At 32.2% G+C, this 12,126-nt stretch overlaps 1 protein-coding gene across 15 annotated transcripts in view; it reads left to right on the forward strand.

Moving 5' to 3' along the window:
- Positions 1 to 12,126, forward strand: part of LOC122577819 (inositol 1,4,5-trisphosphate receptor) — a 48,425-nt gene that overhangs the window by 34,503 nt on the left and 1,796 nt on the right. For 3 of the 15 annotated variants that reach the window (XM_043749432.1, XM_043749435.1, XM_043749433.1), the window contains 29 exons: positions 33 to 252; positions 441 to 979; positions 1,070 to 1,185; positions 1,263 to 1,398; positions 1,476 to 1,733; positions 2,319 to 2,333; positions 2,985 to 3,062; positions 3,860 to 3,980; positions 4,075 to 4,217; positions 4,323 to 4,358; positions 4,570 to 4,757; positions 4,886 to 4,997; positions 5,888 to 5,995; positions 7,497 to 7,614; positions 7,695 to 7,927; positions 8,085 to 8,226; positions 8,294 to 8,592; positions 8,847 to 9,356; positions 9,466 to 9,615; positions 9,691 to 9,883; positions 9,972 to 10,094; positions 10,180 to 10,352; positions 10,429 to 10,593; positions 10,670 to 10,850; positions 10,929 to 11,021; positions 11,167 to 11,324; positions 11,389 to 11,554; positions 11,668 to 11,828; positions 11,898 to 12,059. In XM_043749432.1, the coding sequence (XP_043605367.1) occupies positions 33 to 252; positions 441 to 979; positions 1,070 to 1,185; positions 1,263 to 1,398; positions 1,476 to 1,733; positions 2,319 to 2,333; positions 2,985 to 3,062; positions 3,860 to 3,980; positions 4,075 to 4,217; positions 4,323 to 4,358; positions 4,570 to 4,757; positions 4,886 to 4,997; positions 5,888 to 5,995; positions 7,497 to 7,614; positions 7,695 to 7,927; positions 8,085 to 8,226; positions 8,294 to 8,592; positions 8,847 to 9,356; positions 9,466 to 9,615; positions 9,691 to 9,883; positions 9,972 to 10,094; positions 10,180 to 10,352; positions 10,429 to 10,593; positions 10,670 to 10,850; positions 10,929 to 11,021; positions 11,167 to 11,324; positions 11,389 to 11,554; positions 11,668 to 11,828; positions 11,898 to 12,059 (5,097 nt within the window). The remainder of the gene's footprint in view (positions 1 to 32; positions 253 to 440; positions 980 to 1,069; positions 1,186 to 1,262; positions 1,399 to 1,475; positions 1,734 to 2,318; positions 2,334 to 2,984; positions 3,063 to 3,859; positions 3,981 to 4,074; positions 4,218 to 4,322; positions 4,359 to 4,569; positions 4,758 to 4,885; positions 4,998 to 5,887; positions 5,996 to 7,496; positions 7,615 to 7,694; positions 7,928 to 8,084; positions 8,227 to 8,293; positions 8,593 to 8,846; positions 9,357 to 9,465; positions 9,616 to 9,690; positions 9,884 to 9,971; positions 10,095 to 10,179; positions 10,353 to 10,428; positions 10,594 to 10,669; positions 10,851 to 10,928; positions 11,022 to 11,166; positions 11,325 to 11,388; positions 11,555 to 11,667; positions 11,829 to 11,897; positions 12,060 to 12,126) is intronic. The other 12 variants (XM_043749436.1, XM_043749439.1, XM_043749434.1 and 9 more) reach the window with 9 other exon arrangements.

The raw sequence follows: 12,126 nt of genomic DNA on the forward strand, positions 1-12,126 counted from the left end.
ACAAGAAAGATTTATTAAATTATTGCGAATAGGTGCAACTTTTGGTTTCCGATAGCGACGTTGAATCCTATAAACAAATAAAATCCGACTTAGATGTTTTACGACAGTCGGTTGAGAAATCGGAACTTTGGGTTTACAAATCTAAAGCATCAGAGGAACATGGTAATAAAAAGAAGAAGAGTAAAGAGGAAGAAGATGATGGAGCTACTCCTCGAAAAGCTCCGCCTCAATTGTCTACATCGGATAAAAAAGGTATTCCTGATAATCTTATATATGGTGTCATTAAAAAAGAAAAGAAATAATATAGGATATGGCGTATAAGAGTATATGAATGTAGAAATATAGAAAAAGATATTGGAAAAAGAATATAGAAATATATATAGGAATATAGGAATAAAATATAATATTCTTTCTAATGTAGAAATTATTTATAATTGCAGGGTCTGCGATAGATTTAGACATTGGTCCGCCATTGCACGCAGACCAAGCGGAAGAATATAAAAAGATACAACAGATCCTAATTCGAATGAACAAGTTATGCATTCAAACGATAGGTGGTCAAATAAAACCACGAAAACACGAGCAAAGACTTTTACGCAACGTCGGAGTACATACGGTCGTCTTAGACTTGTTGCAAGTTCCGTTTGACGCGAAGGAAGACGTCAGAATGAACGAGTTGATGCGACTGGCGCACGATTTTCTACAGAACTTTTGCTTAGGAAATCAACAGAATCAAGTTCTTTTACATAAGCAATTGGATTTGTTTTTAAATCCTGGTATACGCGAAGCTCAAACAGTATGTAGCATTTTTCAAGACAATTCGACTTTGTGCAATGAAGTAAATGCCAAGGTGATACAGCATTTTGTGCATTGCATAGAAACTCATGGGAAACATGTGCAATATTTAAAATTTCTTCAAACGATAGTAAAAGCTGAGAATCAATTTATTAGGAAATGCCAGGAAATGGTAATGCAAGAAGTAAGTGGTACTCGTATTGGCGAGTAAATCTTAAATTTTTGAACTTACATTTTTTAAAAATATACGAATTAATTGCGCTTTTCGTCGTAGTTGGTTCAAGCAGGCGAGGACGTTTTGGTTTTTTATAACGATAGAGCTTCTTTCAATCATTTTGTGGAAATGATGCGATCTGAACGACATCGGATGGATGAAAGTAGTCCACTCAAGTAATTCATCTAAGAAATATAATAACGTAGTAAATTATGTGTTATATTTTATATTAATATATATGTATATATTTTAGATACCACGTAGAATTGGTTAAATTATTAGCTTGCTGTACAATGGGGAAGAATGTTAATACGGAAATTAAATGTCACAGTCTTTTACCACTAGACGATATCGTTGTTATGGTGTCGCATTCAGATTGCATACCTGAAGTAAGTTTATCCATAATTATTTCTGGAGAAATTGTATTTGGAAAATTACAAGTGATTGTCTTAACGTTTATTTATAGGTAAAAGAAGCATATATTAATTTCCTAAATCATTGTTACATTGACACGGAAGTCGAAATGAAAGAAATTTACACGTCAAATCATATGTGGTCGTTGTTCGAAAAGTCTTTTATTGTAGACATGGGAATTATAGCAACAGCCACGCACGATCGTGAACACGCTGACACAGCTCTAGAAAATTATGTGACAGGTTGCCTAATGAATATCATTACAACGTTCTTTAGCAGTCCATTTTCAGATCAAAGTACTACAGTACAGGTATTGTATTCGTCTATTTCAATAATTTTAGATAAACTTTCTAGTTTTTGTTATTTCTCGGTACTGTGTCTATAAATACAATTTCAACGAAATCTAATTGGCTTAAGTGTTAAGTTCAAAGGAATTATTCATCTTTGTTATTTACAAAACTTTTCACATGAATTTTCTAACTAATATTGGTATTTATTTGATGGCACTTCAATCTGTTAAGCACAATAATTTATTCGGATATAAGGAATTAACAAGCAAAAACACATTACTTCTTACCACATGTTTCTATATCATTTTAATAACAGCACAAAAGCATTTCTTTTATTCTATGTTATGTTTTGTCATTTTCTTACGTAAAGAAGATTTATCTGTGATTATATCCATTTATATTACATTTCAGATTGTACAGTCAATATTTTGATTCTTTCTACTATTTGCACAATGAGATATTATATTCGTATCAAATTGATAAAATATTATTACTTTCTAATATTCCGATTGTATTTATATATAAGTATGGTTTATATAATTAATTCGCTATATACTTAGGTACTTCAAATTTAATATTTATTATGTTTCATTACTTAACTGCAGTACGTCATAATGGAGGTAATTTTTCGAAAAAGATATGAGCTGCTAGAACTAATGTAATAAAACTTAAACTTGAACTTAAAAGTTATATTGTATCATAGTAAATTAAAAGTATATAGTGGTATCATGTAAAAATATCTCTAAGAAAATTGAATTTTCAAATACATATTTAAAGTATAAGCGTAATGAAATATACAGGCATATAATATATCTACAAATAACATAATCCTAACATATGAAATAATTATGAGCGAAAGCCTGTGCAGTTATTCTGTCACTTAATTTATCTGATAATTTCTTGCTTTGCATGACAAACACATTAATTTTAGGTTTATTTAGAAAAGCCAAGTACATATCACAAACTTATGGAAGCATTAGTATTTATTTATATAATTTAATTTGTTTTATTTAACGCTTCAAGGTATATATATATATATATATATTTTTTTTTTTGGTATACTTGTTTGCCTATACTGGTAAGCCAGAGTAATATAAGTCTATAACTACAGCGTTAATATATTTTTTGATGTGTGCTTGGTAACTGGTGATTGCATCAGCGGCATGTTCTGTGTTTTTGGCATGCAACACCTGGCCTTCTTTGACTCATCAACATTGGTTTACTGGGTCTGGGTGCTGGGTCTATATGGTGGTGGGTTGATTTACTAATAGAAACATCTCCACGAGGCTAGACTTTATTGGAGCATCAAGGAAAGTGACCGGATTACTGATACTAATGTTACTGGCTATGTGAGTACCAAAATTAAAAAGAAACGCTCACTCAATTTATGAGCAATTGTAAATACACTTGCAATACTAATATGGATACTGTTGAGATTTAAAACGAAGAAAATCTCACTATATATATATATATAATACATTGAGTAGTATAAATTAATCTGAGAAGTTTTATCATTCATAAACACTTTTATTGTAAATAGGCGTATCTCTTTGTAAACGAATAACAGCACGTATTAAGGGAATTTGAAAAATATAAGTACAGATATGTTGTGTTTCATCGATGTTACGGTGGTTTTCAAATTTCTAAATTTATATGTTGTAAATAGAAACTTTAATATATATCTCTGGACAATTGTACTAACACATTCACTGTCTTCGACGAACAAGCTTGCTGTATCTGTTCTTCTAACAATAAGTACTAGCCATAAATCTTTTATTTTATTTGGAGTATCTCTTCTGTATCTATTCTTTTGCACTTCACGCAGCATGAATCTGTGGTTTAATACATTATATGGAACTTTTTCTCTATTGGAGCTTGGCAATGAGTGTGTTATATTACGTACGAAAAACAATTCAAGTAATAATAGTAATTTTATTATATTACGAATTTATAACGAATGCATCTTTGCTGTCTAAATTTGAATTTTCAGTGAAAGATGCTTTACATATTAAGATTTTATTTCGATAAAAATTGTAACAAAAATTTTAATAATATATATATTCCTTTTATATATAAGTATATATATATACATTTATAAAAATGTTGACAGTATTAAAAGGCATTAAACACTTCTTTTTTAAAACAGACACGACAACCTATATTCGTTCAATTACTTCATGCGGCTTTTAAAGTTTCACGATGCGGGTGGCTAAATGCTGGTCAAAGATTTAATGTCGAAAATTGTATAAGAACGTTATCAGACGTAGGTAAGCTTATTTAGATTGCTCTTAATATTAAATTTACAATTTTTCTCTGTATCCATTTTATAAAACAAAAAATACAATTTGTTTAAATTATCAGCTAAAGGAAGAGGCATAGCCATCCCAACAGATTTGGAAAGCCAAGTTGCTTCCATGTTCAATAAGGCAGCGATGCTTAGTAGACAAACAAGTAAATGGCTTCAAGCTGCGAAACAACCAAAGATAGAACGCACACAAAGTCAGGTAATTTTTGTCAAAACGCAATTACTTTATGTTTGACTAATTTCTCTAATAAACGTTAAACCTTTTGTAATCGATTTATAATTGATGTGATCTTTGGATATGTAGAGTGACTTAATTTGTGAGGAAGATAGTAAAGATCAGGTAAAAGTCACTCATAAAATCCTGATAGTGTATTAGCTTACTACATCTATAGTGCTCTAGCGTAGCATATTAGTTAATATTAGTTTGTAAGTAGCGTAAAATTACAGACGAATATTGTACATAAGATAGAATAACAGGAGTAAATGCATCATAGAAACGAAATATTTATATGTACTATGTAATTATTACGGAATGATGTATTTTTATTTAGCTAATGCGTTTGGATCGAAGTATCATAGAAGGTTTACAAGACATAGTATCGTTATTGGAAGAACAATTGAAACCACTAGTTCAGTCTGAATTATCTTTGTTAGTGGATATACTCTATCGGCCAGAATTACTGTTCCCAGCAGCGAGTGATGCTAGAAAACGTTGCGAGAATGGTGGCTTCATCAAAAGGTAAATCATTGCTTTATACCATCTCAAGCTATGCTTAATTCATTATCTTACCTATATTGAAGTATCGTTTCAATATATTTTAATGTAAATCATCAATAATAATCCTTGATCGTTTTTCTACCGTTCAGATTAATCAAACATACGGAAAAGCTACTCGAAGAAAAGGAAGAAAAATTATGTGTAAAGGTGTTGAGGACTCTCAGGGAAATGATGGCCATTGACCCTGAATACGGCGAGAAGGTGAGTTTTATGATATTACATTCTGCATGCAATTACAAGAATCGTATCTACTATACGGAAAAAGAGTCACAGATTATAGAAAAGGGCATTCAGTTGTTTCCGACAAAACGTTATTGACATTAATTAGCGGTAACAAATCCTTCAGGCATGCTTTACGTATGCTAGCTAGCTTGGTAATTCCAATAATCGATATTTTGGAATGTAATTAGCGATCGATGTTATACTTTAGATATATGCGATAATTTCAGCAAATCTTTTTTTTTTTATTGGAGCTTACAGACGCAGCGAGTAAAATGCATGCGCAAATTTGGTAGATGATCTTTTGGCGCGCGATATAGCAGTAAAAACTGTATGTCGAAGTATAAGTACAAAGTATAAGTATAGTTATCGATGAAGATAAATCATTTGTGAATCGCTTATTTTATTAAAATAGTATTAATGCTCCATCGATATACGTTGCGACAGGGGGAAGATTTTAAGAATACTGTTTTGGAGCATGCCACTTTTAATTGGGATTTGCTACCGTTAATTAGCACCGCACCTCGACCGATTTAACATGTTACCGTTCTCTAAGTTCTAGTTGAACCTAAATTTACGAAGATTTGTGTCTCCATATCCACTCGTTCTTTACATGTTTGCCGAAAAGCTAAATGCCCATATGTTCACGGCACATTTTAGATGATCAACATATATACACGATCGACAGTTTTTTAGTTGGCAATATATACATATATTAAAAATAAGGAGAACAAAAATATATACGAATGAGATAGAAATACACAATAAGCTTCGTGAATACATTATACAAATTTAAAATTAAACAGTGTTCGGGTGAGTAGGTTTCGTAGAATAGATATGTAGGTAAAGATGTTTTCATGCTGCAAACGAAGAGCGAGGGTGTCATGGAAGAAGAAGAAACAGAGCAGAAGGCCGAGTCACAAGTTGGAACAGACTCTGTCGATGAGTCTGAGACTCGTCATATGACTCAGGAAGAGCGGGTAAAAATTAAAGTAGATAACAACGGTAATTTGTGGGCACAACGTATATAAATTGGCAACATGAATTTGATTTATACTAATGAGAATTTTATCTCACCATCACTCTATCGTTATTTATTATCTATATATTTATACAAATTTTGATATTGAATACTTTCTCTTCTACTTTTTTTTTTTTTTGCCTTTCTTATAAATTATCATATACGTATATACACGCATAGGGCATCCCGCTGATAAACAAGAAATCTAATCTGCTGATGTATCTTTAATATTAAGACCACAACTATTTATATGATATTTAGTAGCTGCTTGCTAACAAGCTACGTGATACATACTTAATTCAATTTGCTTAAGTACAAAATACGATGTACGTTGTGTAGGTAACCTTATGTGCATGTGCTTGATTAATTTTACTACATTATACACTTTGATTCATTTTCTATTCCATTTTCTACTCTAGTATTAATTTATTTCTTCTGTTCATACATAAAATATAATCATCATAGCGTAGGTATGTGATCTCGTGTATGACAAATAATTATGATTTACGATAGGAGATATTGTACATTGTGACTATGTCGATTTACTTGAACATAAGTAATTGGATTGATAAGCAGATAGATGTTTTAAATAAGTTGAATGATTTCAACTTATCGTGAATCAAAATTTCTAGAAAGTCTCCAGAATATTATTATTACGTAGTGTAAAATATCTTTCCAAATACAATCCAGTATGGGCATAGAGTTTAGAAATAAGAAAGTACAGTATATGTACATACACTTTTACTACAAATAGGGTGTACCAATACGTCCATAGATCTTTGTACTATTTTTAATATAAGGCATACACGTAATTGATAGCATGAGAGCAGCAACGTAGAACGTAGAAATCAGATTGTATTTTAAATATAGAATTATTGAGTAATTAATAATAATAATAATAGAAATTACAATAGTATATACATATATACATATAGTACATCTACATATACTGTATGTAAAGCATTTAATTCTCTTTGCTATATCTCCTGATATATGTGTTTCATATACTAAACATGTTTGAATGTACGACTTATAAACTTTATGTATGATACCTATTTGATTCGTCGTGTATTTGCCCTAAAAAGATCTGGTCCAGAACAAATTTTTTCTATTGTACATTTTCCAAAATATACAACAATGTCTTTTTTTGCATCTTTTTAAACATTACAAACTATGTGTAAAGTTAATTATATAGGATATTTATGAAAATACCGAGAGCTGTGCAAGTATCTTTCTTACTCTAAAGCACAACTAATGTATATACACATCGATTTAATTATTTTTAGTATTAAATCAATATTATTATTGATATTTTTATAATATATAACAAACAATGCACCGGTGTCCCTTTAAAACATATTCAATTTTTTTTTAATTATTATGCACGATGTATTGGTACATCTCAATTGGTTCAAATTTGTTTTATCACACCAACGTGTTTCCCCTTTCCTTTTTCTCAGGGAGATGTACTGCGGAATAATCTCCTGGTTCGTTACTTTGGAAAGTCCTTTATACAGAAACCGGAAAACGTGGAAATTGGAGTATCGCATACTGCTCCAATTACACATGGACCAGGGGGTATAAAGAAAATTTTGGAAAACTAATTTTTCGCTACTAAGATAAGGAACAACTTATTTTAAGTATTTCGTTTTCTACAGCTAAACTATTGAGTCGGGCAGGACGCACGTTGCACGAGATTCAAAGTCATCTCGATCGTGAAGGTGCCTCAGACTTGGTAGTGGAGTTGGTGATTAAAAGCGTCCATTCTCCGAGTATATTTGTGGAAGCTATAGAACTTGGCATCGCGTTGTTGGAAGGAGGAAATCCTATTATACAGAAAAGTGTGTTCAATAAACTAATGGGTGGTGACTTGAGTCAATCCTTTTTCAAGGTATATTACTGATAATCTAACTGTTTTCAAAACATTAGTGATAAACGACTAAATTAGATAAAAATAAAAAATAATAATCTACCTACTTTAATGTTAGATAAATTAACTTGCTTAAAAATAGAGATATAGTTTAAAATAAAGGATATAATTTCTGCAGGTGTTTTACGACAAAATGAAAGACGCTCAGCAAGAAATAAAATCCACGGTTACAGTGAACACTTCTGATATAGCAGCGAAAGCCCACGAAGACAAGGAACAGAGCAAAGAAATAGAGAAGATATCAAAGAAGCGTACATCAGGTATAGTAAAACGATATTCCAATAATTTCCATTTATATTTTTTTACATTGATCGCTTCTCCGTACAGGAAAACCCAATGGGATAGTAATAACAGACGAGTTACGAGAAGAATTAAATCAAGCTGCATCCTCTACCGTGCAAGCGTACGCGAATGTGCGTAATCTTGCTTCCGGCGAAGATCCAGCGAACAACGCAGCTCTGGGAAGTGCGTTAGAAGATATGATAGCAGAAAAATTAGAAAGGCATCGTACGGGAACAACTGGTAACGAGAGAGACGAAGGGCAATTGAGTGCGAAAGTTTTAGTAATGCAACCAATTTTACGTTTTTTGCAATTGTTGTGTGAAAATCACAATCGTGACTTACAGGTAATTTTCTTGACTTTCGGGGATATTGAAAATACTTTCTTTAATATTATGCTTCGACTGCGGATGTCTATGCACGATTGAAAATATAGTTTCAAAGTATAGTATTCATTATAAAATTTAGTAGATGAAAAAGATTTAAATCTCTGCGTTAAATTCAATTTTTTGATAACGTTTGTAGACGCGTGAATTTGCATAAATATCCACAATCTAATGATAGTATTTACTATATTGAAAATATTTCTATGTTTTTATAGAATTTCCTACGTAATCAAAATAACAAGACGAATTTCAATCTGGTATCCGAAACGCTCATGTTCTTAGACTGCATCTGTGGTTCAACGACTGGCGGATTAGGATTGTTAGGGCTGTATATAAATGAACAAAATGTTGCGTTAATCAATCAGACATTGGAAACATTGACAGAGTACTGCCAAGGACCGTGTCACGATAATCAGAACTGTATTGCAACACACGAGTCTAACGGATTAGATATAATAACAGCCTTGATATTGAACGATATTAATCCTTTGGGAAAAACTAGAATGGACCTGGTGTTAGAATTAAAAAATAACGCTAGCAAATTGTTGCTTGCTATAATGGAAAGTAGAGGAGATAGCGAGAATGCGGAAAGGATTCTGTATAATATGAATCCAAAACAATTAGTTGATGTCGCATGCCGTGCATTCCACCAAGAATCTTTGGACGATGATGGCGACGTGGATGATTCTTCTATAGATGGCGAAGAAGGAGTATCACCCAAAGAAGTAACGATCTTACAGATAAATAAAATCTTATGTCTCCTTTTAGAGATGAACAATTAAGAATGGCTAAAAAGGATATAATATAATTATTGGTAATTAATTGTTCTTTCAGGTGGGGCATAATATTTATATCCTGTGTCACCAATTAGCACAGCATAATAAAGAATTATCATCGATGTTGAAACCATCTGAACAGAATAATGCAGATCCGAAAATTAATAAGGCATTGCAATATTATGCGACTCATACAGCCCAGATTGAGGTACAACAGTTACATTTGTACGTACATAATAATTTACTGCTTATGTATCTTTCAAAAACTCGTAATTTACATTAGATCGTTAGACATGATAGAACACTGGAGCAAATTGTCTTCCCAATTCCTGAGATTTGTGAACTCATTACTTTGGACACGAAGATTAAAGTATTAAATACTACAGAACGCGACGATCAAGGGTCGAAGGTTTCTGATTTCTTTGAAAGGACCGAGGATATGTTTAACGAAATGAAATGGCAGAAGAAACTTAGAGGTACGATGTTTTAACATCGCTATAGTTAATGTAGTTATTTACTCTTGTTCAATGAAATCTATTTACATATATTTTTATAATTTTTCAGGACAACCAGTATTATTCTGGATGAGCAGTTACATGTCACTTTGGAGTAATATTTTATTTAACTGTGCAGTACTCATAAACCTTATCGTAGCTTTCTTCTATCCATTTGTAGATTCTGTGCCTAGTAAGTTCTTATACTTTTCTTTTTTTAATTGACAGATTTGCACTAAGCGAACGTATTTAAATATCTATTTTCTTGCTTACTGTAGAATTGAGTTCACACTTATCTGCCCTTATCTGGGCGGTGATGCTTTCGTCAGCTGTTATTGTCATTACCTTACCTCGAGAATCCGGTATACGAACGTTAGTAGCTTCAACGATATTACGATTGATTTTTTCCATAGGACCAGAACCAACGTTATGGTTACTTGGCTTTCTTACGGTAAATTCAAAGCAACGTACTTAAAATTGAGATCTATTCTTATAACGTGACTGTCTGTAATCGATGTATGTTTCAGGTTGTATTAAAAGTTGTACATCTTATAAGTATTATAGGTAATCAGGGCACTTTGACAAAGAGTCTAGAGCAAATAGTGACAAACGTTGAACTTTTGTATCATATATCGTATCTTATATTTTGCGTTCTTGGCATTTGTATGCATCCATTTTTCTACTCAGTTTTAGTACGTATTACAATACTAAAATAAATCGCGCTTAAACTAAAACCAAACGCATACTAAATTTTATATCTTTTTCTAGCTCTTTGACGTAGTGTATCGCGAAGAAACGTTGCTCAATGTAATAAGATCTGTTACAAGGAATGGAAGATCCATTATACTTACCGCTGTATTGGCGTTAATTCTAGTTTATATGTTCTCCATTATCGGTTTTATGTTTTTCAAGGACGACTTTCTGGTGACAGTTGACGAGGAGCTTGTGTGTGAGTGTTCTAATATTATACTTTATAATTACCCTTTTAATAATAGAGATATTGATTTTGTATGTTTATTAATTACAGCATCATATATGGATGCAGCGGCGGGTACTTGTAACATTGCTGATAATGAAAAATGCGAAGCAACGGAGACAGTATCCCGATATATTCGCGATGGTATTTTTCTTCTCCTATAGAATACCGTTTATATAAAAATATAATATTGAATATAATTAATATAAGATTATTATATTTTTAGCATGACATTATTATAAGAAATATAATTGTACGAAATTACAGTAACATCTTCATGTTTGTACAGTGAACGAAGAAGACAGTCAGGCAGATGTAATTAACGTTGGAGGAGAACTAAAGGAACGGGCATGCGATTCTCTTGTTATGTGTATTGTTACAACTTTGAATCAAGGTTTAAGAAATGGTGGAGGAATTGGAGATATTCTACGGGCCCCATCTAGTACAGTAAGTATAGAAACAAAACCCGAAGGAAACGCTATTATTCATATGCATGTTAATTACGTTGCAGGAGCCCTTGTTCGTTGCTAGAGTCGTATACGATCTACTGTTCTTCTTCATTGTTATAATTATCGTTCTGAATCTTATTTTTGGTGTTATTATTGATACGTTTGCTGATCTCAGATCGGAAAAACAGCAGAAAGAATTAATATTGAAGAATACCTGTTTTATTTGCGGTAAGATTATTGATATAATTATATTTTCATTTCATTTATGGTATATTGTATCGTGCACATATTGTTAACCGATTTATCGTACATTGCTGTTGTTTTTAACATTTCATTCGCAGGACTGAACAGATCATCTTTCGATAACAAAACGGTTTCCTTCGAAGAACACGTGAAACACGAGCATAATATGTGGCATTACCTCTATTTCATTGTTCTGGTAAAGGTGAAAGATCCTACGGAGTTCACAGGGCCAGAGTCTTACGTGTACGCGATGGTGAAGGTAATAGTCCATAAAGCTTCAAAAAATTGAATCATGCTTAAACTTTTAAGCTCTGTGGACTTTTTACAGGATCGAAATCTTGATTGGTTCCCGAGATTAAGGGCCAAATCGTTGGCAGCAGACGAGGGCGAAGGGGAACAAGTAGAGTTAAGAAGTTTACAATCTCAGTTAGAATCCACGCAACAGTTAGTGAAATGCTTATCTCAACAACTTACCGAGCTTCGCGATCAGGTAATTCATATTTGAAAATTGTTTCCTATACTTGGATATTATTTCCTATCGTTATTAGTTTTGTGGA

The sequence above is a fragment of the Bombus pyrosoma genome, linkage group LG2, assembly GCF_014825855.1.
Source record: "Bombus pyrosoma isolate SC7728 linkage group LG2, ASM1482585v1, whole genome shotgun sequence".
In the NCBI taxonomy this organism is placed as follows: domain Eukaryota; kingdom Metazoa; phylum Arthropoda; class Insecta; order Hymenoptera; family Apidae; genus Bombus; species Bombus pyrosoma.